A 27,551-nucleotide genomic window follows, 5' to 3' on the forward strand; every position below is an offset into this window, starting at 1 on the left:
GTCACTCACATAGAGCTTCTCCTGGTAGATCTCCATGAGCCTGCCCATAACCTCTGCTGCTTGCCGCTGGTATCGTGCCACTGCCTGCGAAAGGGCTTCAGCCCCAGCCTGCCTCACAGCAGCCTCGTGATAGATCACATCATCGATCAGCAACGAGCAGAGATCTGACTGCAGATCGAGGCCCATGGTCGTCCAAAGCCTGCAGCAAACCCAAGTTAGGACTGGGCAAGCAAGGGCCTGCAGTGCGTCCCTTGTGCCCCCACCAGAGGGACTGTCACCTCTCAGCCAGCTTCCGTATCTCCTCCTCCTTGTCAAACTTCACAACCCAGAGTCTCCGCAGCAGGTTCAGGCCGTTCTTCTCATCAGTGTCAGGGGCTGGCAACACCAGGTGGAGCTCCATCAGCCCCTGCGAGGACGAGGGATCAGACCGTGAGGTTTGACATCTCAGGAGCATGCGCCCTGCTTCCTCACGTCCTCATCCCAAGCACCACCATTAGCTGCATGTAGCTCTTGCAGGGAAAGCAGTTCTCAGACTGGAAACGCTGTCCTCACGGCCACTGCGCCAGATAGCACAGGGCGAAGCATCCTGACCGCTGCCGCAGCTGGACAGAGCTGCTCTAAACAGTGCTGGGAATCAGCTCAACTGCCGAACTGCCCAGCCTCCTCAAACAGACTTTTGGGGGACCTAGGAATGCGGCTCAGTGGTTCGGAGCTTGTGCCACACCCCAACCCAGCACTTTTTGTGTACAGAATTGATGGTGTACAGTGGGAGAAATTTGTTTTGTTTCTTCTTAGACAGGGTCTCACTATATAGCTATGACTGTTTTGGCTGTCAAGGCTGGCCCGGAACTTAAAGAAATCCGCCTGCCTCTACACCCCAGGTGCTGGGATTAAAGGTGTGAGCCACCAGAGCAGGCTTAAGAACTTTTTGATGTAAACGTTGCTAATTTAACTCTAAACATGATAGACAAGAGCTCAAATGGTGCCTGTTGAATGAATTAAAATACAGAGGTCATCGCACTGTCATTATTTGTCCTGTATTTTACCAAGGGCCAGGGCCAGGAGGAGGAGGAAACCAAGCCTAAAAGCCATCAAAAAAGCTAAACTGATGCAGAGAGCTGAGAAATGCACTAATCCTGTCAGGTAGGTCAACCTGAGAGGATCTAGAACCCCCTAGAATATGGGCCTCTAGGCAAGCCAGTGAGGGGTCATTTTGATTAGGTTAGTGATGTGGGACCTGCCCCCCATGGGTGGCACCATTCCCTAGGCAGGGAGTCTGGACTCTGGAGAACTGGAGGAAGCAGGCCGAGCACAGGCAAGCATGTATCCCCTGCTCGCTTTTTCTGACGGCATATGCAATGTGATTCCAAGCTGCTGATCCCTTCCCTGCCACAATGAACTATAACCTGGAACTATGAGATAAAATTTAATCCCTTCAATTGCTTTTGTCAGAATATTTTATCAATACACAGAAAGAAAAGAAAAAAGAAAAGACAAGCTATCTGTAACCGCACTGAGAGCCACAACCAAGACTGACAATTAGATGAAGTCTTTCCCGGTGAAGAAAACTAGACAGTGCTACGTCGGGACAAGCTTAGGACCCTACCCACCCCATGACCTCCTGTCTGCCTCTTGGCCCTGTCTGAGGTAAGGGACACTCTGCCCGAGCAACAAGGAAGCATGCACACACCCGGAGCGCAGTCTCGCGCACGCTGGCACATGGGGACTGCAAGGCAGCGAGCAGCACATCCACCTCCTCCTGCTCCGCAAAGGCACAGCCGTCCTCCCCACTGCTGCTGGCACATAGGGCGGTCAGAGTGTCTGAGGCAAGAACCTGTGGACAACATTGATACAGTGGGTCAGTTCAGTGGCTCAGTTACACAGACGCACTTAAAACCCACCCCACGGCTAAGACCCCCATAATCAAGCCAGGCTCTGGCCGCCCTTCTACACAAGAGCCACTAGGCCTTGACTACCCATCCTGAGGTCAGAGTCACAAAAAACCACAGCACAAGCCAACGGGAAAGCAGGTCACCTGTAGGCGAGGGGAGCCCGTTCCGATCACCCACGTCAGCAGACGTAGCATGGCCACTCGGGGCAGCAACTCCGGGCCATTCTGGGAGAGAACGGGAGAGAAGTTAAGATAACTGTGCAGCAGCGCAAGGCCCTGGGTTCGCAAGGCCCTGGGTTCGGTCCCCAGCTGCAAGGCCCTGGGTTCGGTCCCCAGCTCCGAAAAAAAGAACCAAAAAAAAAAAAAAAAAAAAAAAGATAACTGTGCAGCTTGCCAGACTCCCAGAGTGAACTACTGACAGACCACAGAACCCGAGAAGAGAAACTCACTTGGAAAGGAAAGAAAAGAAATGCCAAGTAAAACACATCACTCAAATGGATGTCGTGCGTGGTGCACACCTTACACAGTGCTTGAAGGCAGAGGTAGGAGGTTTTCTGTGAGTTTGAGGCCAGCCAGGTACAATGAGACTTACACTAAGACTCCTACAAAGCCCAGGTTAGTTTTGAAAGAAAGAACTTAGTAAGAGGCTGGCTTGGCATCTCATGTAACCTAACAACTGCAAACCAACATGTACTAGACATAGACACGCAAAGAAACATGCCAACACACACAGTGCTGTTCAAGTCAGGGAAGACGTCACTGGACTAGCTGTGACTAGATGACAAGTTAAATGAACACAGTGCATGCGAGGCAAAGGACCTCAAGCACCCACACGGACAGAGACCAATGTGCAGTCTCTGAAGCAGCAGCCCAGCCCCTTTCTACATCAGAGCCCGCTGTCTCACTCTGTGGACTGCTGTGGTAAAACACCAGAGCCCAAGGGCCAAGAAGTAGGCGAGCCCTTGCCTCCCCCACGCCCTTGAACCATGGGATCCCAGAGCTCACTGCCAACCTCATCCACCCGCTCGGGCGGGGTGTCAGGGGAAGCCCTCAGCTGAGCGTGGACAGTGAGGATCTGAAGGATCTGGGCCATCTGCTCCTCTTCCTCCTCGCTGTGGTAGGGCATCTCAGTGAGCACCATCTTTAACATCGGGAAGATCAAGGAGAAGGCGGGTGCAGACAGCGGTGCAGCATCTGTGAGTCAAGCAGCACAGCAGACAAGCTGGGGCGACCAAGCAGGCCAAGGGCTGTTGGGGAGGCCAGCAACCTTCCACACCAAGCACAGTGCTGGGGACGATGGTGGTAGCCTGGTGCTAGACTAGTCCTGCTTCTAACCCACAGGCTGGCCCTGCTCCAGAATGTGGCACTCAACAGAAGCAAATGAGGAAAACCAAGGGCGCTGGGGGAGGCGGGGAGTGGACAGATGGATAACAGACTCTCCCAAGACCAAAGTGCAGGAAGCTCAGGGACCCTCTGGTTCCTTGTCCCTTACCTGGCTCGCCCTTGCCCACCCTGCTGGGAATGGTGTGTGTGTGCAGCAGTGACACAGCCCTCCTGACAGCCACCGGCAGCTCTTCTTGGCACCAGGACTGATCCAGAGCACACTCTGGCTTCAGCAGGCGCAGGGTCACATGACTCACCAAGGTGCCTGCAAGAGAAGACAGGCAGCAGATGACCCAAGAGACACAGAGATACTCTGGACAGACATTTGTCTGAGCCAAAATGTCTTAACTTCTCATCAAAAGAGGAGAGAGGAGGCAGTAGCTGCCCTTATGTTTTTTGGGAGGGATGATGTCCGTTTGCTTGTTAATGATGTATGTAGCTCAGGCTGGCCTAAAACTCAGGCTCCTCCTCCTCTACCTCCCAAATTTCTGGATTTGAGGCTTGCAGTTACCAGGTCTGCCTGGCAGAGCTCATTCTTATTTGTTGGTGTTGTTTTTGAGACAAGGTTTCTCTGTGCTGAACTCCCTCTGTAGACTAGGCTAGCCTCGACCTTTGTAGACCAGGCTAGCCTCGACCTGAGAGATGCACCTGCCTCTATCTCCCAAGTGTTGGGATTAAAGGCAGGCACCACTGCCGCCACTTCCTGGCTGATACTTTTGATACTAAGAGGTCAGTGTGCTGGAGGCGTGAGCCACGTGAGAGTTGTTCCCACGGTAAAGCTCTGGCTACACAGCTCCTTCATTGGGCAGAAACGAACAACTTGGGCCGTTACACAACACCAGCTGACATTCCTTCTCAGGACAGCCTGCAGACTGCAGGCCCCCCATGAGAAGAGTTAGGCCGCCAGAACTCCCACCACTCCCACTTGGCTAATGTTTCCTCAGAGCCAACAGAGAGCAAACCACTGACACAGCGCTTACAAGTTCTAGGTACAATGACCGGCCACAGCACAGCAGCCCTGTCTCACTGCCACTGAACCTGACTGCAGAGAGAACACTGGTACAGAAGGCTGGGGTGTGGCTCCCATGAGATCCTGGATTTGGTCCCCAGCACCAAAACATAGCTACTACAGAAAGATGAGGTGCTAATTAACTACATATAAACCTGATCCTCAGAGGAGGCAGAGAGGACAGAGCGGAGGGTAGAGCCCCACTTCACTGCTCTTAGGCACATGCAGCTGGAGGCTCCACCGGACGCTTCCATGTGCAAACGATATTCAGCAGCTTAGGCCACCATGTCTCCTCAGAACACCCACAGGCACCTCCAGACCACCGTGCAAACACCCCTGAGGTAACCCCACAGCCAGCAAATAAAGACTAACCCAAGGTCTTGAGTCTAGGGGGCATGACACAGGCAGCCAAAGACAGGAAGGGGCCTTTGACCCTGGGAGCAGCCAGAGGAGACTTCAGCAAGGGCAGGAAGGCGTCAACCAGAACAGGGATGTACTGTGTCAGGCCACGTGGGTTCCTGGTCATAATGGCGTCTAGGAGTCCAAGCGCTGCTTCTAGTTCCCCATCCAGCTGCAAGCAGAGCCAACAGAAGAAAGTCAGCAGGATCCACTGAGACAGCAAGGGGCAGGGCGTTGCCGTAGAGCATCTTCCCAACACCAGCATGTGGCACGTGGTGCGTGGCGGCCACGTACCTCCTGCAGCCGCCTCCGGATTTGCGCCTCCTTGTCCATCTGGGCCTGCAGCATCTCCTTCTGCTTACTCGTCAGCTGAACCTCCTCTTTTATGCCTTTCTTCTTCTTTATTTCCTGAAGGACCGGGGTCGGAAACCAGCTCTACATCCACAAGACAGATCTACCTTCCCACCAGAGGAAAGCTCGCTGGTTTCCAAGAATTCTAGGCCAGTCTCAAGTCTAGGACCTGGGCCCTCAAGCCCACCACATGCCCTCCCTCACCCCTATAAAGGCCACAGCCCCTGGATGCCTTCGAAAGGGAGAGAACAGTGAAGAAGCAAATCTTAAAACAGGACTCTCTGCTTTAAAAAACAAAGGTGAGGGGAGAAATTCCACCGTTCAGAGAAACAACAGCTCCCTCAATGATCTCCCAAGGCCACATGGCTTCACATGAGGCTTTAGCCAGCCCTCAGACACACTTAAGGATCTTTCAGAACAGCTTGGGTGCAGAGAGAGCTCTGAGTCTTCCGATAAATATTTACTGAGTGCCTACATCATACCAGGACCGTGTGTGTGTGTGTGTGTGTGTGTGTGTGTGTGTGTGTGTGTGTGTGTGTGTGTGTACATCTATACATATACTTATATATGAAACCTCTCGCACGCGGAGCTCACAATCTAGCAGGTAAAGTTAGACGATAAAGAAGTAGTTCATAAAACGACGCTGGAGCATTAACTACTGCAAAGGCTACAGAGTGAAGCACATGCACGGACAGGCAGGGATCAGGAAACTGCAAGTGATAAGATGCAGAAGACAAGAAAACAGCCTGGGAAGACAGGGAGAGAAAGGCTGACAGACAAGAGCTCTGTCAGAACCAGTTCTGTTTCAGTCATGTCAGGATGGCCAGGCCCTGTAGTTGCTCTAAGAGTCGAGACAAGCCTGTCTTTACAAAGCCAGGGCAGGCAGGACAGAGCAGCAGCGTCCAGTAAAACCCTGGTTTCCTTTGAGCAGGATCAGAGGAAGCCACAGAGGAAGCAGAGCGATGGAGAGGACCAGAGGCAGGTCAGGGGGAACAGAGGAAAACCTCAGCAGAACCAAGGAGAACCCCCTGCATGGAGCGGAGGACCACAACTCAAGCACCAAGCTGAGTGGGCTCACAGACACCTCCGTGAACTCACCTCCTTCAGCTCCAGCTCGATGATCTGCTCCTTAAAAGAGTAGGCCTTGTTCTCTCGCTTCATGTTGGCCTTTTTTATGCTGTCCTGCTGGGCACTGAAATATGGGGAAGGCAAGGAAGTTATCCAGCTTAAAAAGAGGCACCGGTCTCCTCAGCCTTCTGACACCCTCCAAGTGTCGCTGGTAAACTTTAACTTAGTTTTGCTTTTGTGGTGTGTGTGTGTGTGTGTGTGTGTGTGTGTGTGTGTGTGTGTGTGTGCGCGCACGCACATGTGTGCGGAGGAGATGAAAGGCCAGAGGCTTATTTCCAATATCTCTATCACTTTCCACTGTATCTTTTGAGACAAGTAATGTCAATCAACCTGTATACAGCTTGACATTCTCACTGGGCTGGCCTGCAAGGCCTTACTCAGACCCCTCTCTTTAGCCTCTGCACTGCAGACAGGGTCTCACTATAATCACTGCTGGCACACTCAGCCCCCAGGTCCCAGGTTAGTGGTAGCTGTTAGATTAGATTCACTGATACCCCTGGCCTAGGCACTGGGCCTGGACACAGCAGGTATTCCTGCTGTGGACAGACAGGCTGCCGTGACAGGTAGACAGGCTGTTTTGCTTACTCTCCACAGTGACCCACGTCCATTAGACAAGCATGAAACCAGAGCCAGGGAGGGAAAGTAACAGAGCAGTAGGCCCTCAGCAAGCCGCACCTCTGGATGATGGATTTATCAAACAGCTCTCCGGCAGGGGTCTGCATGACAGCAAACTCCTCCCGAGTCACGAGGCACAGCGCAGGATTCTGCACAGACGCGGTGATACTGCTGATGAGCTGAGGGAGGACTCGATCAGGAGACAGGATGGAAAGGGAGCCCATGGCGTTCATGGAAGACTGCCAGACAGACAGACACCATCAGTCTATACCATAACGAGCATCAGAGACGGGTTCTGCCATACCCAATGATCCTGACCTAAGTCCAAAACCAGCATATGACGCATTACCTGGTTCAGGGGGCTCTGTGTAGTGATCCTGGGGATGATCTGGTCCAGGTGCCTGGTGATAAAGGCTTCAGGGTCAATCTTCATCCTGGTGAGAAGTGCTGGCCAGAGTCCAGACTGCACCGCCACTGAAGGAGAGGGAGGGGCTTCTTGAAGCCTTCTGCCTGGATGGCTACCTCCTACCTCTCCCCCTCCTCCACAGCTACCGACCTAAGGACGGGTGGTGGGAGATGATCAGCATCTCCTGGGCCAGCTGCTCGGTGCTGGTGATGTCGCCCTTGAGCCCCGGAACGCCGGAGATGACACACAGAGCTTCCTGCAGAACTCGAGGAGGCACATAGGTCTTGCCTGTCTCCATTACCTCCCCAGCATCTGTCACAAGAGTCTCCAAGGGTAGCACCTGTAGAGAGGGAAGCGATGAGTCCCCGGGGCCTCTTGGGACTCCTGGATTACTGGGAATCCTGCTGGAACGCAACCCGATGCCTCGCTCCTGCCCACAAGTCCACAGGCTACAAGACACGCCTGGAAAGACAGAGCACCCAGGATAGCCCGCCTAGAGCCCTGAGGGAGGAGTGAGGGCCGACTGGTTGTGAAGGGCCCACACACCGCTGAAGGAAAGTCAGTGACGCATGGCACCTACAGCACTTAAATGATGCAGGCCTCTGTCTCCTGCGTCCACCTGCTGCTGCCTGAGACAATCCGAATAGGTCAGCTCACGGCCTACATAGCTAGTGTAAAAGGCTATAAGCTCTGCCTGCCTTTAAGGGTACTGTGAAAAAAAATAAAATCAAAAGTGAGGGTAAGTGTGCATTCAGAATTATTAAGTAAGCCAGGGGTGTGGCACAGGCCTCTAATCCCAGCACTCAGGGGACAGGTGGATCTCTGGGCCAGCCTGGTCTACAGAGTGAGTTTCAGGACAGCCAGGGCTACACAGAGAAACCTTGTCTCGAAAAATAAAATTATTAAGTGTTTTAGAAGAATAAAAAAAGAAATACCCAAAAATACTTTGGTTGATACTACATCAAAGGGCGGAAGGGCTCTAAGGGGCAGAGATGTTTCTAAAGCTGGACTGCAGCACAGAAGGCCCTGGACTCACCCCGCCTGAGAACATACCAGGACAGATGGGTCCAGCTAAAGCGGATGGAAAGAGGTCACCTGAGTCGTTGCAGAACCTGGACCCTCACCTTGTGAGAGTTGAGGACAGTCTTCAGCTCCTCCAAAAGGCCGTTGGCTAGCTTAATGCCCCCAAGAGAGGACAGCAGCTTCCGGACTGTCTGCTGGGCCTGCCTGCGCACATGCCAGGTGCGGCTCAAGAGCACAGCCACCAGGACCCGGTAGTACTGCCTGCAAACACACACATGCACACATGTACTGCCTGCAAACACACACATGCACAGATGTACTGCCTGCAAACACACACACGCACACATGTACTGCCTGCAAACACACACATGCACACATGTACTGCCTGCAAACACACACATGCACACATGTACTGCCTGCAAACACACACGCATACATGTCCCTGGGAAGCCACACCCGCCTCACACCCAACAAAAGGTGAATGGAGTTCACGGGGCTCACGTACTGTACTCTGCTGTTGGTGAGCCTGTGGGCGTGGTCAAGGAAAAGCCTCTCGGTCAGATGCAGCACAGTACACAGGGCTGTGAGGGAGAGACAGAGCAAGGCTTTAAAGCAAACAAGCAGGGCTGGTACGGGGCCTCAGTGGGTAAAGGAGCCTAAACTCAGTCCCTGAAGCCACTCGGTGGACGGAGAGAACCCACTCCTGAAAGCTGACCTCCAACTTGTGTGTGCATGCACACGTACACACAAAAATAACTAAATGTATTCTGCCCACATACCCAAAAATTAAAATGAACTAAAAAATTAACAGCAAAATTTAAATATGATTAATATTAGATATGAAGCTATAGTTCTTTCTACTTTCTTTTATTACATATATATGAATAAAAATGTGTAGACTAATTTTTATTATTAAAAATTACTACCTGTGAGTGGTGGTGCACACCTATAATCCCAGTACTTGAGAGGTTTAAACAGAGAGATCAGGAGTTTTAGGCTAGCCTAGGGTACAATAAAGTGTAGCCTGGGAGATGGCTTAGTGGTTGACACTTGTGGCTCTTGCAGGGACCTGGGCTGGATTCCCAGCTCACAACTGTTTTCACCCCAGACCCAACTCCCTCACCTGACCTTTCAAGAGTACCAGGTGTACACATACATGAAAGCAAACACTCAAACATACAGAAGAAAACACACAGGGGCTGGAGAGGTGGCTCAGCGATTAGAGCACTGACTGCTCTTCCAGAGGTCCTGAGTTCAAATCCCAGCAACCACATGGTGGCTCACAACCATCTGTAATGGGATCCAATGCCCTCTTCTGGTATCTGAAGACAGCTAGTACTCACATACATTAAATAAATAAATCTTAAAAAAAAAAAAAAAACACAACCAACACAGCTGGGCAGTGGTGAGGACACCTTTAACCCAGCGTTCAGGAGGCAGAGGAGGCAGGTGGAGTTCTGGAGATACACAGAAAAACACGGTCTCAAAAACCAAAAAAGAAAAAAAGAGAAAGAAAAAGAAAAGAAAAAAGAAAAATCAGTTCACTGTAAGTAAGCTTGGTCAGCAGGTCAGTGCCTTGAACTTGCAGCCTGGGTAGGGACAAGGGACTGATTCCCAGGCTGGGAAGCACAATTGTGACAGTGACACAGAGCTGTTTGTGGAAGGAGGACGAGGCCAGAGGGACAGGACTTGGAAGCAGCAGAACCAAGTGACTACAGATCAAGGCAGGAGATGTCAGTGTGGATTCCCTCCTGCCTTGTCTTTGAACTATAAGAGTGTCGTTCTTTTTTTTTTTTTAATATTTTTATTTATTTATTATATATGAGTACACTGTAGCTGTCTTCAGACATACCAGACGAGGGCATCAGATCTCATTACAGATGGTTGTGAGCCACCATGTGGTTGCTGGGATTTGAACTCAGGAACTCGGGAAGAACAGTCAGTGCTCTTAACCACTGAGCCATCTCTCCAGCCCAAGAGTGTCGTTCTTAATCAAAAGCTAACTATAAAAAAATTTAAGCCAGAAAGTGACTAATAGTTGTAGCTCATTAATAGAATGTTGTGATTCGTGAGTCAAAAGACTTTTCAAATCGCTAATTAGCAGCAGACTCCTGTGAGGCAACCTAGAGTTTGCACATTTGGAGATCGCTGTTCCCTTGCTGCCAGGGGAGAAAGCAGTAGTTTCTGTGTCTGTCGCCCGGTGGGGGAGTGGAACTGCCACAACTTCAGCAGCACTTAGCATAACCCCCGACAGCACCAATTACCCATTCAGTTGTAATTGCAGCTGATACTGCAGCTCCCTGCAAGCAAGCGAGCGCTGTCTCCACAATCCTCCCAAGCCCCTGTCTACTGAGCCTGACCCGCCCACAGGAACGAATTCATTCAGAAAACAGCCAAGCTAACCAGGCAATGGTGAGCACCTTAAATCCCAGTACTCAGGAGGCAGAGGCAGGTGGATCTCTGTGAGTTTGAAGCCAGCCTGGTCTACAGAGAGAGTTCCAGAACAGCCAGGGCTACACGGTGGAACCCTATCTCAAACAAACAAAGAGCCAAGGTGCTGGCTAAGCAGGAGCCCAGGAACAGTCAGCGACCATAAACTCACCCTCCTCTGAAGCCAGGAGCAGAAACTTCTCAGATGTGAAAATCTGCTTCTTCTCATCCACAACCAGCTGCCAAAAGTTGCTCAGTTTGGCCTCTGCAAGAAAGCAAAGGTCGGGGGTTGGGGATTTAGCTCAGTGGTAGAGCGCTTGCCTAGCAAGCGCAAGGCCCTGGGTTCGGTCCCCAGCTCTGAAAAAAAAAAAAAAAAAAAAAGAAAAAGAAAAAGAAAAAAAGAGGGTTGGGGATTTAGCTCAGTGGTAGAGCGCTTGCCTAGGAAGCGCAAGGCCCTGGGTTCGGTCCCCAGCTCTGAAAAAAAAGAACCAAAAAAAAAAAAAAAAAGAAAGCAAAGGTCACCCCACACGCAGTGCACCATGTCGTCCCCACAGCACGGCTCTCCAAGCCGAAGCTCTAGGCAGGCTGTGAGACCCTCCACGAAGGACTGACTGTTCCTAGGCTCCGTCCAACTGTCAGTCCTCTGGTCTCACGTGCAGTGTGGAAAACGCCAGGGTTCTCTTCTGCCTGCAGCCTCTCCCCTGGAAGGTTCACCTACTCATGGGCCTGACTGGCCCCCGAGGGCCACACAATGCAGCTCTCGCTTTCTCTCCCGAACTGAGGCCATTCCTTCATGGGCATCTCACGCTCCCAGGTTCTCAGGGATTCTTCATGAAACCTCTCTCAACACTCTTCAGTCCCCCAGTCACTCACTCACTGTCCTTCAAACCACTAGCCATTCACACCCCTGCCGAGGGCAGGTGCCGATGCACCCTGAAATGAGCTGTGGGTGTGTTCACGTTACCTCACCCAAGGCGGCCGAGGACCTTGGCACACAGTGGGTACACAACAGCATGCAGACAAAGAACCTTACTTCTCACCACAGAAGCACAGCCAGGTAAGGGCGCAGGCAGGAGGAAGGCTCTAAGGATCTTATGCTACAAGTTTGGTCCCCAGCTTGTGACACCATTGGCTGGTGGCAAAATCAGGAGAAGAGCTAGGTGGAAGTGAGTCAGGTCACTACATACAGGCCCTCAAAAGAGAAACAGATATGTCTCTCTCTTCTCTTGCTTCCCAGCCACCAAGAGATGGGCAGCTCTGCTTAGCCACTTACTCCCTACCCAACACAGATCCAAACACAAGGGGCCAACTGCCCAACCGTGTGACTGGAACCTCGAAGACCGTGGGCCACAACAATTCTTTCCTCCTTAAGTTGGATTCCTCAAGGAGTGTCAGGATGACAAAACCGACTGAGCCAGAGGACTCAGAAACGCCGAGGATCCCAGGGCGGGAAAAGAAGGAAGGCTCTTGCACATGCGGTTGGTAGGTGACATGGCAAACAGAGTATGTTACCCAGCATGCTCCACTGTACACCGAGGCATGAGGACACGAAACTGCCACTCCTAACCAAACAAGCCGAGTGGCTGAAGACAGGGCTAAAAGGAAGCTATCACTTTACGACTTACCTCTGTGGTGCTTTGTAAATGACTTACTTCCTGTATCCGAATATATGTGCACTTCGTAAACGCAGTGCCGGTGGGGTCAGAAGGCACAGGATGCCCAGGAGCTGGAGTCACAGGCGGCTGTGAGCCACCACACCGGTGCAAATGCGGTAAATGTCCCTAACCACGAGCCGTCCTTACACCCTACGCAATGGTTACCTCTCATCATAACTGACACAGCATAGAGCCCTCAGGAGAGCCAGCGAGCTGCTGTCTAGACTGGGGTGGTGTCTAGACTATGTGCAGCCTGTCTGCGGAAAACTCTCCTAATTCAGTCAACTGATGGGACTCGCCCCAGCCTGTGGTGGGTTGTGCCACTCCTTAGGTGGGGGATCCTGACCTGGGTGAAAAGGACGTCCAACTGAAGACAAGTGAGTGACCATGACACTTCCTGTCAGCCCTGACTGCAGATGTGAGGGAACTTGCTGCTTCAAGTTCCTGCCTTAACTTTCCCACGATGACCAGAGCTGTAGCTGGAATTGTAGCTCCTTTCTCTAAGTGTCTTTTGTCAGGGTGTGTTACCTCAGCAACGGAATAGAACGGAAATGAATGAGAACATCCTATGAATATGTAAGTCATTTAGACACAAAGTCTGGAAAGATGACTCCGTGGTTAAGAGCACTGGCTACGGGTTGGGGATTTAGCTCAGTGGTAGAGCGCTTACCTAGGAAGCGCAAGGCCCCGGGTTCGGTCCCCAGCTCCGGGGGGTGGGGGTGGGGGTGGGAGTGGGGGAAGCACTGGCTACTCTTGCGGAGGACCTGGGTTCCTAGCACCTACCTGGCAGCTCACAGCCGTCTATAACTCCAACTACAAGGAAACCCACTCCCTCTTCTGACATCTGTGGTCCCGAATGCCTGTGATGCCCATCCACGCAGGCAAACCCTCACGCACACAGGAACACAAAACAACAACAAAACGACGTGAAGTCCTGACACTCGGGCTAGCAATGCTGCAAACCAGCCCCCACCGGAGCACTGGAGTCTCAGCCACGGACAGTGAGGTCCCCACTGCACTCCTGAGCTCTTTCCTGCAGATATCAGTGGACCCTGAAGCTGAGGGATCAGGGCCTATGAAAAGAGCCTTGTCACCTTACCGGGACCCTGCACACATGCAGACCCTTACCAGCTTGTGAGTCGGCCACAGAGAGCTTGGAGACCAACAGGGCTGCGGCGACGCCTTCGGTGACTGTGGGGACCTGAGTGCTCTGGGAGGCCGCCTTCTCTACTGTCTGCATGAGCAAGGGCAGAAAGTCCAAGGCCTGCAAGAGTGTGTCACCTGTGGAGAGAAGCACCTTAGAGACACCCTGCTTGGCAGGGGTGACAATGTTACATGAGAAGACGTTATCCACCCAGGTTATGAACTGGCTAAAGTCCTTCAGTTAACTTGCCAAACACCTCAAAGAGCAGGACAAGAATCTGTGACCTAAATTCTACACCCATAAATTAAAATCCGACCCACTCTAATCTGCTGCCCCCACACCTGACGACCTCCAGTCCCAAACCCCAAAGTTCAAACCAAGCTGCTGACCTGTGGAATAAACACACTAAATAAGTAAGTCAGCTGTGGTGGCACAGGGCCTTTAATCCCAGCAGGCAGACCTGTGAGTTTCAGCACAGACAGGGCTATGGAGAGAGACCCTACCTCAAAACAAATCAGCAGGCTTTCACAGTTACAACTGCAGCTAAGCACACACTCAGACTTCAGCTGCCCAAGTTCAGTACGCAGCTCAAGATGACCCAGAGGTCCTGCCTGCCTCCCCCTCCCTCCCAAGTGCTGGCTTTACAGGTCTGAGCTGAGATGTCAGTCGGTGACGTCACCTCTAAAGCAAGGGGGCAGGGCTAGGGATCACACAGCACTGGACGTTTACACTAGATCTCAGTACAACAGGTTCTGAGTGTAGGTCCTTTCTGAGTAAAATCCAGCAAGGGAAGAGGCTGCTACTGTGACAACTGGGAAGTCGGTGGTGGTGGCATGATGAAAGTTCAGTAAGTGAATCCAAAGAGAGAGCCCGTGGGGAGTGTGCTCAGCCATCTCTTCAGAGGAGGGGGCAGCTTACCTCGGAAGGAGGCCAGCATGCACTGCAGGTAGGCGTGCCTCACTGCAGAAGTGGAGGTTTTAAGGCTGAAAACTTTCTTGAACCAGTCAGTGAGCTTCTTGGGCACTTCTGTCGTGAACCGGTTGCACCAGAGCGCCAGGACAGAGACAGCATGTACCAAGGTCCCTTCGTGCACTAGGGCAAGCGGCACAAGTCCAGTTGGTCTGACGTCATAACCACGTCAAACCACTGCAGGCAGTGAGACAAGGCAAGCCTCCCGCCCTAACTCAAGGAGGCGCCTTTAGAAAGCCTCCCAGAAGGCTGGCTGAAAGCCATGGTGCCTGCACCTGCTGAGACTAGATGGCCATGGTGCAGTGGTACCAAAGGGGGAGGAGGCAGTGGGGGGAGGGCTCTGTGAGGTGGGACTAGGAGGAGAGGGAGGCCTGTGACGGGGATGAAAAGTGAATCCAAGAGAATGGGTGTAAACTCTTCGCTCCCCAGGCCACGAGGAAATACCTTCCTGTTGCAGGAACGGGATGAACAGCTCAGCCACACACCCATTCAGAACTTGACCTGAAGGCCCCGATACCCCATGATGACTGAGGCTTCCAATCCCTGAAAGGCAGATGCTATAGTCAGCCCTGCCCCTGAACAAGCCTTCCTGCGACCCCACCCTCACCCCACCCCCATGACATACAGACCCTCCCTCTGCTGTCCTCCAGAAATTCCCTTTACCAGAGCCAGGCCTCCTGCTGGAAGCATCAGGGTTCAAAGGACTTACCTCACCTGGTGGTTACGTTAAACCTCCCCATTAGTACAGAACCCCTACCTGAAAGGACGCTCATCTTCTGGGCTATGATGGTCAGCTTCCCTTCGGAGCCTACAAGGAGGTAAAGGGAGTGCTTGTTCACACCGGCCCCACTGGATGACACGCATGTGCACCCTGAAGCAGCAACGCTTCCGGTCTAACACAGCACTTTATAGCCTCTGCTTTCTGACTAAAATACAGTATCACATTCTTACAGAAAATCACTTACATCACCCGTGCTCCCACGACTCAAGGGCATTATTACCATCTTCACACCTTTCTTTTTCTCTACCATCAACACAACACACAAATTCTTAAAGATGCTGATATCGCCCTCCATACTGGCGTGTGTGCTTTTGCTCACACGTGCAGAGATGTGCCCTTTCCACAGCTTCTCCCGGAGCAGACCCAGGATCAAGTTCGCACCCTGCCCCAGTTCCAACCTTGGCCATCTACTGTGCCCGCCTCCAAGCTCACCTCCAAGGATTGCAAACAGATGCTTAGTCAGGGCCTCGGTGGCGGACGAGTCACTGCACTGACGGGACAGGTTACGCAGTGCCAGGACCGCTTCGTCCATCAGGCGGGGGCTGTTGGACTTCAGCTGATCTGGATACACAGAGCCACAGCTCAGGGGCAGTAGCAGCCGATGGCCCAGACATTATTCTCCTCCCAGTGCCCCTGGCTCCCAGCTCTCCGACCTCAGGAGGGAGCCCTCCCCTTCTTCTCATTTTTTAACATTTATATATATTCTGGGAGGAGGGGCTGCTGCGGCACACCACAGTCAGAGAACATCTGTGGGAATGGGTTCTCTCCTTTCATTATGGGGTTCCCAGGATTACACTTGAGTTTGCCAGTTTGACAAAAACCACCTTTAAGCCAAAAAGCTGTTGTCCACTCCCTTTTCAACAAAAAACTGACAAATACAGTAAAAGGTGCATCGGGGGCTGCAGAGGTCACCTGTACAGAGGGGTCAGCACACTCACTTGCCAAGCCTTTCACGATGTCCAGGGCATACTGGCTGAGATCAAGTGTCACTGAAGCCAGCAGGCTGGAGATAGCTAAGGGGACAGAAACCACTGGCCGTCAGTTTTAAGTGCAGGTGTCCATTCTGCCCAGCCTGGTTAGCTGTGTGGTGACAAGACCACAAAGTCATCACACCCTTGAGCCAGGGCTCAGGGCCTCCCGGCAAGTCCAAGCTGTCCATAGAAAGGGTTACTAATCACAGTGGTCTGCAGAAAGTTCTGCAGACTCTAACAATGAGCAGTATTCTAAGGGGATACTCTTCCAAAGCTTCTCACGAGACAGCACCTGTGGGTCAGAGCAATGGCTCGGCAGTGAAGAGCAGCAGCCGCTCTCCGGGATCCACATCAGCCTCACAACTGCCTAGAACTCTAGTTCCAGGGATCCGATGCCTTTCTCTGGCCTCTGTGGGTGCATGCACTCAGGCACAGGCACAGGCACACACAGCCTGCCCACTGGGTAAGAGCGACACGTGCCACACTCCCAGCACAAGCCGTCCTGCGGCCGGGCCAACAGAACAGGACCGCTCAGCCAGCCCTCGCCTCCCAGCAGCTCCCTCAGCAGGAACCTACTCTCTATAACATTCTCCGGGCTCCTCAGCAAGGACTTCTGTATGGTAGGCAGAATCAGGTCCTTAAACTCAGAGTGGGACATGAACCGGAGCAGCGGGGCGCAGTTGTCCTACAAAGAGAAGAGTCAGGCCCCGGCCTCAGGGACGGGTAAGGAGCAGGCAGTGTCCAGACGAAGCAGGATCTGGCGCCACCTGGGTGGCAGATGTGCAGTCCACTCACCAACAAGTACTTGGGAGGCTTGGCTTTGCTCATCAGAATGTGCTTCACGTAGAACTCCAGCAGGGTACTCTACAAGGCAGACGGACCCAGTGTTAGGCAGGGGTCCCACGCCACAGCTTCCCACTCTCCAGTGCTCGCTACTGAAGGGAGCAGTCATTTCCAGGGCTCTGCTGGCCCCGCCTGCTCACCGCAGGGTCATCTGGAGCCCTTATCACTCTCACAGACCAGCCCGCCCGCCCGCTCACCCTCTCAATGCTCTCTCTCTGCCGCACCTCTTTACTGGCCAGCTTCACTTTACCCCTAAGTCCTTGCCTTACAGTCCAAGTCAGAGCCCCCAATGCCTATTTCCTGTCACATTTCTCAGGCGGAATTAACTAGGTGACAACCTCTGACTCCGTTTCACGAGGGTCACAGTCTCCTGCACAGTGTTTGGTGCATGGGTGCTGCCCACAGAGGTGAAGAGTGAACTATCACCCTGGTGTCTACACCAGGATTCACTGAGTCACAGGAGAGGCCATGGGACAAAGAGTTCCCACTCCTTCCCACCAGACCGCCTAATGCATCAAACCCACAGTCACCGTGCTGGACACCTGCCTTGTGCTGATTGACCACGTCCATCTCTTTGTGATTTGTACAGAACTGCACGAGCAGCCCCAGCATGCCGGCATAGTTTTGGTTGGGTTCTAGGCTAAGGATGGCTGAGAAGTACTGCTCCACCAGCCCAGGGTTCTGAAGAGGAGGCAGACAGTGGTGAGTCAGATGGCAGCGGTGGTACAGAGAAGGCACAGCCTCCCCCCTCCCACCAGCTCCACTCACCTCTTTCCATAGCTTAGTGAGTTTCTTCACAGCGCCGTCCACAGCATGCTTGTGGGAGCCGCCCAGCACCTCCAGCAGCAGCAGACACTGCACCTCCACCTGCCGGGACAGGAAATACTTTACTCAGGATGACTGACACAGGCATCTGGGACCCTCACAGTCTGCCACAGACATCAGGCTTACAGATCCCACTTCCTTCCCACTAGACTTCTTCCATTCTACCGTCTTCTACCAACCCTTGGCCTAAGTCCCCGCCCCCTTCTTTTCAGTTTATATGGGTAGTTTGCCTGCACGTATGGCTGTGCACTACATATATGTGTGCGGAAGGCCAAAAAAGGCTATCATAGCCCCTGGAATTGGGGTTACAGACAGTTGTGAACCACCATGTAGGTGCTGGGAATCAAACCAGAGTCTTCCACAAGAGCAGCCAGTGCTCTTAACTGCTGAGCCATCTCTCCAGCCCCAACTCCTATTTTTTACCTACACTGATCATTCGTGCATTTATTTACCTCCGATGACAGGGTGCACCTTCTCGTTCAGAGAGAGAAAACGGTAACGGTATTAAAGACACAAATGGGGATGTAGCTCAGAATAGCATGCATGAAGTCCCAAGTTCACCCCATAACAAACAATTTAAAAAAGACAAAATGTGTATCAAATGTCAGTGAGACAGCTGCCATTCAGAAAAAGACCAGACGGTCCTGGTTAATGTTATCTGCCTAGACTTGTCCTTCATTAAGGACCAAATGCTAGAGGCAAGTATGGTGGACTCCTTTGATCAGTACTTAGGAGGCAGAGGCAGCCAGATCTCTGTGAGTGCCAGATCAGCCTGTTCTACACAGTGAGTTCTAGGCCAGCCACCAAAGTGAGATGCCGTCTCAAAAACAACGACAAGAAAAGAATAAATCCTAAAGAGATAGAAAGCACAGATGTTAACAAAAATCTCCACCACTGGGCCATAAATGATCAGATACACAGAAAATATTTCTATAGTCACAAAATCTAGTGCACCAGGGACCATAGTAGCTAGGGAGAGTCATGGCTGTCTATGCGATTGTGTTTTTATAGGCTATGCTAATAGCACAGCCTTCTACACCTGTTTTATTTGTCAGGGTTAAGATTCAACAGTTAAACGGGCCCACCTCTGCCACCTACAGAACCCTACTGGGATCCCCTCTCTCTGAGATGAGCCAGCCCTTGCTCGAGTCACCTTCTCCTCACAGAAGCCTTGCTGCCACCACCCTGGCCACATTCCCCACCTCCACCACTGTGTCTTCTCCAGCAGCGAGCAAGCTCCACATCAGCAGAGGGCTCCTCAGCGCTTTTACACAGCAGCCCCAGCTTCTAGCCCAGGGCCAGCCAGCAAACAGCTGAATTAATCCCGTATCTAACAGACTCAGCAAAGGAAAAGTCCAGAGTCTTGTCACTGCATCGAGTCACACACGTTCTGTCCTGTAGTACAACACTCTACAGCCGACCCTCCCACTCACTGAGCCGGCTGACTTCCCACAGGTAACACTGTAAGAACTCAGGAGATCAGCCAGGGATCTTGCCTATTATTAACCACCTTAGTAGAAAGCCATTCACTAACAATGAAAGCCACACGCTGAAGGCTTCCAGAGTCAAACTCATACCAATTACTACCAGGAAAATGTCAGAGCTCTGGCTCACCACTAACCCACTGCCAAAGGCCACACCACAGCTGTCCCTAAAGGTGTCTAGGTAGGAAAGCAGACAGAAGGCCATCTGTCTGTCTGTCTGCCTGGCTGGCTGCTTCACCATGATATGGTTTCAGGTTTGTAATGCCATGAGTCATCTACATGTACAGGCACTGTACAGTGCCTATGGCCACTGCAAGGCTCTCTGTGACACCTCTCTGAGGTGAGTAGGTTAAGTGGCTCTGTCAAATCTCATGGCCAAATATTAGACCTACAACATCACATGCAAGACTCCATCCAGAACCATCGAGCACGCTCCTGCCCTGACCTGTACTAAGCATACCTAGACATCAAGAGATGCTCCCAGCTGGCTAGCAGGTTAGCAGACAGGTGGGAAGGAGAGACAGAGAGTGTGCAAGGTGCAGGCACAGGAGCAGAGGAGAGGAGAGGAGAGGACCAAGACAGCAGCCGGAAACCTATCACCCTGAAATCTAGACACAGTGAGAGACCGCTTAGCCAGGAAACAGCATCATCTACATCACCGTAGCGTCCAGCAGCCTGCCTTTCAGTTGTCTCCCCTGGTCTGGCCTCTCACAAAGGCAAGGCCCTCGCATCATGGCCAATACAGAGACACTTGGGAACCTCAGCGAACAGAATGTGATTCCTATGGCACTTATGCCCATCACCAGACTCATGCCACTGGCGAGCACTTGGATGTGACGGACGCCTCACATCACGGGGTAAAGCTGACCCCTTGTGGCTCCAAAGGCAAAGGACCTACCAGCTTGTTCCAGATGTCTCCTTGCCGCTTGGCCTTCAGGGGAAAGACAATCCGCACAAGAAGGCAGGTCCAGGTCAGGGCCAGCAAGGCGGCTGAGCCGCTGCTTTTGCTACAGGAGAAGGTGAGAGAAGAGCTGAGTGCAGAGCCTGCCTCCATCTGGAGACAAACACTCGTCCTGACGCCCAGCTCCATCAGTGACAACTCGGGACAAGAGTCCAGGCCTCACTGGCTAAAGTCCCATCACCTGACATGGGCAACACTAAAACATGAGGTTGGAGACAGCTCAGGGGTTAGTTTTCTCCAGTAATCTGCTCCTCTCTCCAGAGGCGCTCTCTAGGTGCCCTGCAGAGTGCAAAGCCAGAGAGTGAGCCAGGCGAGCTCACAGCTCTACATCGTCCTGCCTGAGAAGACCCCCGCTAACCCCTGGAGGCACCCAGCCCTCACCCCTTACCTGGGAACACACGCTTTGGAGCCGACCCCTGAGGACTGAAGAGAGTGCAGGAGGTTCTTGGCTGTGGCTTCTGGCTGGGCCTCAGCCAGCTGCTGAATGGCTGCCTGCAGGGCTCTGCGAGAAGCTGCATCCCTAGGGTAGGAAGGAAGCGGGGAGCAACATGGTGACCTCAGCAGACACAGGACAGCAGATGCCAAGCACTGCTCTTCCTGGGGGGAAACCGAGGGCCCTATATTCCAGTGATGGAGATGAAGGAGACGAAGCCACCTCACCCCAGAAAGAGTACAGGATGACAAGAGGCAGAATGTATGCTCATGGTATATGCCGCATGACCTCAAAGCTTTACAAGCCCAACTAATGACTACACATGTGTGCTGAGGTATCATAATAAGGCAGGTCCCAGGCCTTCACACTAACGACTTCCCATGAGGTATGACATGCTATCACCCCCATTCTGCAGATGAGGAAACTGAGGCACAGGGAGGCTAAGTACCTTGCCCAGTAAAGAGCATGGACCTAAGAAGTCTGGCTCTAACAGCTGGAGGCTCTACCCATTGTCCTACACTGTCTCCCTGACACAGTGTCCCTCTATGGCATGGTTTGAAACCCGGGTGTCTGTCGCACTCACCTGTATCGATGCAGGGTCAAGCAGAACAGCTTGCAGAGCCCTTTCACTGCTCCCTCTGGCAGATCTGAAAGCAAAGTTTACAGAGACTCAACAGCAAGCACAGTGCTGACCGACTGCTGCCGTCAGTCCTGTCAGACAGGATCCGGCACCTTACAGAGCCTCAGTAAGTCCTGTCTGTATCCTTGTAAAATCTCAAGGAGAAAAAACACACGGTACAGAAAACTTAGAGTAAGGAGACATGTGCTGAACCAATGAGACGGAAGCACCAGACCTCAATATCCCCTCTCCCTACAGAGCAGGGAGCAGTAGGGCCACGCCTGACTGCCCTGCTCCACAGCCTGGGCATTGGCTTACACTGTGCTGTTCGGTTTGTGAGGCGTGGCAGGTGTTTGCTCACACAGCCTAACAAGTGGTCTAAAAGTTAGCAGAAAGGCCAGATGCAGGGATGCACACCTTTAAGCCCAGCAGGTTTCTGTGAGTTAAAGGCCACAGTCGTCTACATATCGAGTTACAAGCCAGCCAGAGTAAACTGTCTCAAAAATAGACAGACAGACAGCATAAACCAATGCAGTGGCACAGGCCTGTAGTCCCTCCCCACTACTCAGGAGTCTGAGATACAAGGATCACCTGCTCCCTGAAGTTTGAAGCCAGCCTGGGTAACACAGAGACCCTGTCTCATACACTAAAGAAACAAAACAGGTGGGGGGCAAGGTGGTCTAGTGGGTAAAGGTATACACTTTATAAGCCTGACCCCAGGTGGAAGGAAAGAGCTGCCTCCTTCACATGTGTATCCTGACACTGGAACATACACCAGACACAAACAGGCATGAACACAAAATAACAAACAAGGCGCTTGCCTAGCAAGCGCAAGGCCCTGGGTTCGGTCCCCAGCTCCAAAAAAAAAAAAAAAAAAAAGACAAAAACAAACAAACAAACAAAAGTTTGCAAGTGCCAGAAGCCAGATGGTGATGCATGCCTTAATCCAAGCCCTCCTCGGGGAGGCAGTGGCAGATACGGGTGAATCTCTATGGGTTCTAGGTCAGCCTGGTCTACATAGTTCAAGGAGAGTGGGAACTACATAGAGACCACGTCTCAGAAAAAAAGGAAAAAGCAAAGACTAAGAACCACAAGGATCTAGGACAGAAAAGGCGCCTGTAACTAGATGGTTCTGAAAGTCTCGACTTGCTGACACATTAGTCAGCTGTGGGAAGAGCAGAGGGCAGGAAGACGGGTGGGTACACTGAGAGCTCCTGCACTCAGGTCTCTTCTAAGACTCCGGTACAGCAAGGCACCTGCCCGCCGGGTGGGCTCTGCTGAAATCCCAGCTCCCAAGGAGGAAGTAAACAGGAAGCCAAGCAGCCAGTAGAGGGCAACAAGAACAGCCTGGCAGAGTCGGCTGGGACAAGCACACCCGCCAGACCACAGCATACAGCTGGCAGAGGGAAGCTTGGCTGGGGAAACTCGGCCTATGTGTGAGACACTGGAGCCCAGGCGAAGGAGAGCAAACAAGCCCAGCACGGAGACCGGCCCCTGTGGAGCTCTCGGCACTAAGGAAACCAGCAGCCAGAGCCAGGGACAGGCTGACAGACCAGGAACAATGACAGGAAACACCCACAAGCTGCAGAGGGTCTCACTCACCCGCTCACTAGCCTTGGAGAGGCATCCCTAGCTCATGTTCAACCTGGGCTGAGTGTGAGAGGACTGAAAGCCACAGACCCCAGGAGGAGGCTGCGCTTTCACTCCAGAGCACTCCACAAGTACAACGTACCCCAAACTGTACATTCAGGGCCAGAAAAGCAAAACCACCCTCTAAAGATACAGAATGCTGGGGTTGGGGATTTAGCTCAGTGGTAGAGCGCTTGCCTAGGAAGTGCAAGGCCCTGGGTTTGGTCCCCAGCTCCGAAAAAAAAGAACCAAAAAAAAAAAAAAAAAAAAAAAAGATGCAGAATGGTTCATAAACTGGGGCGCAGAGTCAAACTTCCTCCTGAATGGGGTAAGGGATGCAGGACTTAAGCGGTTATTCTGCACGGAACCCCCCAGCACGGCTCAGTACACACATGCACTGCACAGCGACCTTAATCAACTACAGCCCAGCTGAGAGCCACCTCCGAGGGTGCATAATGATCCCTACAGCACCCAGGACAACCCAGATGCTCATGCAGCAGCTGACATCACTTACAGCTTTAACAAGCTTGGCTGTCACCCAGGCAACAGCAGGTTTGAAGCAGCAGGCAGGAATGTGAGGGAAGACTGGTAGGAAAAGCCAGATGTGGTAGCTGACATCCATGAGCTCAGCACTAGAGAGGTCGAGGCTAGAGGACAGCCATGAGCTACAAGACGGCTGGGTCCACCCAGCGAGAGGATGTCTGGGGGGTGGAGGGAGCGGGGTAGGGAAGGGAAGGTAGGCTGGCTGGTTTGAGTCTGGTGCAGTAGTGTGCACCTGTAATTCCAGGAACAAGTGCTAAGAAAGGCGACTGGCGGGGGCTGGAGAGATGGCTCAGCGGTTGAGAGCACTGACTGTTCTTCCCGAGGTCCTGAGTTCAAATCCCAGCAACCACATGGTGGCTCATAACCATCTGTAATGAGATCTGATGCCCTCTTCTGGTGTGTCTGAAGACAGTTATAGTGTACTTACACATAAAATAAAGAAAGAAAGAAAGGAAGGAAGGAAGAAAGAAAGGAAGAAAGAAAGAAAGAAAGAAAGAAAGAAAGAAAGAAAGAAAGAAAGAAAGAAAGAAAGAAAAGAAAGAAAGAAAGGCGACTGGTGACTCAGGGTCATTCTAAGGAGTCCTTTTCTCAAATAACCACCCCCCCACACACACAAAAAAAGAAGATGTAGTAAAATTCAAACACCTGTGGTGAAATGTTCTCGGGGCGCATTAGAAAACTTGGATCTCTCAATCTTAGCAAGGCTTAGGGTCCTTAGCTGGAAACCACCTGCCACCATCTTCTCATGTCCGTGGACATACAAGGAACAGTGTCCCAAACCACAAAGAAAATGTCTGTGTGCCCACTGTACCACTCAACAAAGATTGACGTATCTTTAGAAACATTTGGAATCAACATAATTAAAACTATGAAAAACGGGGGTTGGGGATTTAGCTCAGTGGTAGAGCGCTTGCCTAGGAAGCGCAAGGCCCTGGGTTCGGTCCCCAGCTCCGGAAAAAAAAAAAAAAAAAAAAAAAACTATGAAAAACGGCCAGGCAGTGGTGGTGCTCACCTTTGATTCCGGTAAGTAAGGCAGAGGCAGGCAGGCCTCTGAGTTCGAGGCCAGCCTGGAGTACAGAGCAAGTTCCAGGGCAGCCAGGGCTACACAGAGAAACCCTGTTTCAAAAGCAGAACAAAAACAAACCTACCTGTACTGACCCAAATGTTTCACCTGTTTTGAAGCACACTTAAAAAAGGAAAAAAAAGGTGCAGGCAGGAGCCGGCTCAGGGACTAAACAAAGTGAGAGCACACGGACTTCCCACAAGACGCAGCAGTGCGGGCAAATACACACCTTTCCCAGCAATACATCGCCCCAGTTCACTGAGAATCTCTCTCCGCTCCTTCACACTAGCTGTTGTCACCTTCACTGCAAAGCGCTTCAGTGTCTCGGAGACCTGTGAAGACCAAACCCACACAACGTTTCAGCAGACGTGACAAACGCTGAGGGTGTACGTGTGCACAGAGTGTGCACAGGCACTTGTCATCGGACGCTGCCTCTGTGCGTTATGGGATTTTCAGCAGCATTTCTCAGCTCCACCCACTAGTCACAGCCAGAAGCCCATTCTCCTCCTGCCCCAGTTGTGACAATCAATTCTCTAGACACTGTAGAATCTCCAGGCTCAGGGAACAAAAAACACCCTCAATGTGGATACACTATTTTAATCCAGTCAACATGCCTTTCTTGAACTTGAAGAAGGAAAGCCAAATTCAAAAACCTCTAGACAGAACATATCCTTTCAGAAATATCCCAAATATATACCCCTGGTTGATGACTGTGGGTGAGATGTGAGCACTGGAAGGCAGCCCCACACCCACGCACACGTCAGCAGCATTAACTCGACCAAATATCAAAGCTAAGGACCAAACGCTAAAGGAGACAATGGACCCATAAGCCAGGAGTCTGACGTCCACGCACAGCATGGTATGGGTACACAAGAGCAGAGTCATGTGCACATGCAAGGTAAAGACACTTCTTTTTACAGGGGAGGGGCTGGGAAGATGGCTGAGAGGGTAAGAGCGCGTGCTGCTCAGGCAGAATACTGAGGTTCCGTTCTCAGCACCGACAGACACGGCTGCTCACAACCATCTGTAACTCCAGTTCCAGGGGACCCGACACCCTCTTCTGGCCTCTGCAGACACACAGAGTGCACAGTCAGTCAGTCAGGAGCTCACACACACACAGGAAATGAGATTTAAGTGAACATGAATGTGAAAGGGTCTGCCCTGGGCACTCGGGAGGGAGAGGGAGAACTGGAGTGGGTATGATCAAGATACACTATATACACTAGACAGTCTAACAGAACAAACAAAAAGATCAAGCCAGGTGCGGTCGCATATACCTTTAATCTCTGCGGGAGGCAGAAGAATTTCAGTGAGTTCAAGGCCTGCCTGGTCTACATAGAGACCCTGTCGAAAATGAATGAATGAGGGGTTGGGGATTTAGCTCAGTGGTAGAGCGCTTGCCTAGGAAGCGCAAGGCCCTGGGTTCGGTCCCCAGCTCCGAAAAAAAGAACCAAAAAAAAAAAAAAAAAGAAAATGAATGAATGACGGTACTTTTTTTTTTTTCAAGTTGTCATGGTTTGAATATGATTGGCCAAGGGAATGGCACTATTTAGAGGTGTGGTCTTGTTGGGTAGGTGTATCACTGTGGGCGTGGGCTTTAAGACCCTCATCCTAGCTGCCTGAAAGCCAGTCTTCTCCTAGTAGCCTCCAGATGAAAATGTAGAACTCTCAGCTCCTCCTGCACCAGGCCTGCCTGGATGCTACCATGTTCCCGCCTTGATGATAATGGACTGAACCTCTGAACCTGTAAGCCAGCCCCAATTAAATGTCGTCCTTATAAGAGTTGCCTTGGGGGCTGGGGATTTAGCTCAGTGGTAGAGCGCTTACCTAGGAAGCGCAAGGCCCTGGGTTCGGTCCCCAGCTCCGAAAAAAAAAAAAGAACCAAAAAAAAAAAAAAAAAAAAGAGTTGCCTTGATCATGGTGTCTGTTCACAGCAGTAAAACCCTAACTAAGACACATGTAAACCATACCTCAAAAACCCTGAAAACAAATATAAAGCAAACAAACAAAATAACTGATTATGATCCCAGGAAACAATTATTCTACTTAGGCAGAGATCTAGAACTAACCAGAACTAAAAATGTTATTTCTGATTTTAGATTAAGTAAGTTTAAGAACAACGGACAAGCTCTCTCCAACCACGCTCAGAAGCTACTTTCTGTATACTTCCCACCTGACCCAGATAAACCGAACTCTAGGTAAGATGGGCAAGATGTGGGCTCTTGGGAGGCCGGCTGTGTACCCAGCAGGCCCTCCCTTTCTGAGGTCACACTCTGACCTCCCAGGGAGAACGCAGGACCCTGGCCATTCTGGCAGAAGAGAAGCACACACAGCTGAAGGGGGAGACTATGAAGCTGGACCCCGATTCTGCTCTCACTAGCTGTGGACACCAGCTCAAACAACGTCAGCTCTGATCTCCAGTTTCTCCAACCACGGCAGTTAACAGCTCTTACCTCACGGGACTAGCATGTCGACCAGTGCATTCTCATTGAAAGCACAAAATTGCCTGCCATTGATAAGCCTGTAGGGGCAGCATCAACAGACCCGCCTCTCACTTCCACAACACAAGTGAAGCCAATGGCCACAGCATCTGTGTTCTCAAAACTAACCCTGAAAACAAACAGATCCGCAAAAGGGCACCAACATGCCCAGAGCCCCCATCATCTGAGTTAGCATTTTGTGAACATTCTTAGAAACCAGGGAAAACCTGCTCCTGGGCCTCAGTCTGCAAACTTCCTGCGAGGCGATCTTGCTCAGAGTGGGGAAGAGGACATTGTTTTTGAGGGCAGTTCATTCACAGGAAGTTTAAATCAGTAACTTGAGTCAAGGGCGAAGAACAATGCTTTCCTTTCAGGTTTCTTTTGGAGAAGGCAGGCATGAGTGTGGAGATTAGGGAACAACTTGTGGGAGTTCCACAAAGTGGGTCCTGGGTATTGGGTCTGCCAGCTTTCTCCTTAATGTTAAATTCCTGGTCTAATTCTCTCAGCAATGAACTG

General features: G+C 51.7%; 1 protein-coding gene across 3 annotated transcripts in view; it reads right to left on the bottom strand.

Moving 5' to 3' along the window:
• The window catches only part of Gcn1 (GCN1 activator of EIF2AK4), a 62,847-nt gene that overhangs the window by 29,385 nt on the left and 5,911 nt on the right, over positions 1 to 27,551 (bottom strand). For all 3 annotated transcript variants that reach the window (NM_001168664.1, XM_039089791.2, XM_039089790.2), the window contains exons 2-30: positions 24,785 to 24,887; positions 21,285 to 21,348; positions 20,657 to 20,788; positions 20,206 to 20,314; positions 17,767 to 17,865; positions 17,545 to 17,679; positions 16,951 to 17,019; positions 16,732 to 16,840; positions 16,123 to 16,197; positions 15,617 to 15,745; positions 15,161 to 15,211; positions 14,848 to 14,946; positions 14,353 to 14,526; positions 13,419 to 13,571; positions 10,808 to 10,900; positions 8,711 to 8,786; positions 8,307 to 8,466; positions 7,333 to 7,522; positions 7,126 to 7,250; positions 6,837 to 7,015; positions 6,132 to 6,225; positions 4,977 to 5,090; positions 4,656 to 4,854; positions 3,384 to 3,539; positions 2,904 to 3,085; positions 2,036 to 2,116; positions 1,691 to 1,834; positions 279 to 406; positions 10 to 199 (exon numbers count right to left, since the gene is read on the bottom strand). In NM_001168664.1, coding sequence (NP_001162135.1) covers positions 10 to 199; positions 279 to 406; positions 1,691 to 1,834; positions 2,036 to 2,116; positions 2,904 to 3,085; positions 3,384 to 3,539; positions 4,656 to 4,854; positions 4,977 to 5,090; positions 6,132 to 6,225; positions 6,837 to 7,015; positions 7,126 to 7,250; positions 7,333 to 7,522; positions 8,307 to 8,466; positions 8,711 to 8,786; positions 10,808 to 10,900; positions 13,419 to 13,571; positions 14,353 to 14,526; positions 14,848 to 14,946; positions 15,161 to 15,211; positions 15,617 to 15,745; positions 16,123 to 16,197; positions 16,732 to 16,840; positions 16,951 to 17,019; positions 17,545 to 17,679; positions 17,767 to 17,865; positions 20,206 to 20,314; positions 20,657 to 20,788; positions 21,285 to 21,348; positions 24,785 to 24,887 — 3,612 coding nt within the window. The remainder of the gene's footprint in view (positions 1 to 9; positions 200 to 278; positions 407 to 1,690; positions 1,835 to 2,035; positions 2,117 to 2,903; positions 3,086 to 3,383; positions 3,540 to 4,655; positions 4,855 to 4,976; positions 5,091 to 6,131; positions 6,226 to 6,836; positions 7,016 to 7,125; positions 7,251 to 7,332; positions 7,523 to 8,306; positions 8,467 to 8,710; positions 8,787 to 10,807; positions 10,901 to 13,418; positions 13,572 to 14,352; positions 14,527 to 14,847; positions 14,947 to 15,160; positions 15,212 to 15,616; positions 15,746 to 16,122; positions 16,198 to 16,731; positions 16,841 to 16,950; positions 17,020 to 17,544; positions 17,680 to 17,766; positions 17,866 to 20,205; positions 20,315 to 20,656; positions 20,789 to 21,284; positions 21,349 to 24,784; positions 24,888 to 27,551) is intronic.

This window comes from Rattus norvegicus, chromosome 12 (genome assembly GCF_036323735.1).
Source record: "Rattus norvegicus strain BN/NHsdMcwi chromosome 12, GRCr8, whole genome shotgun sequence".
Taxonomy (NCBI): domain Eukaryota; kingdom Metazoa; phylum Chordata; class Mammalia; order Rodentia; family Muridae; genus Rattus; species Rattus norvegicus.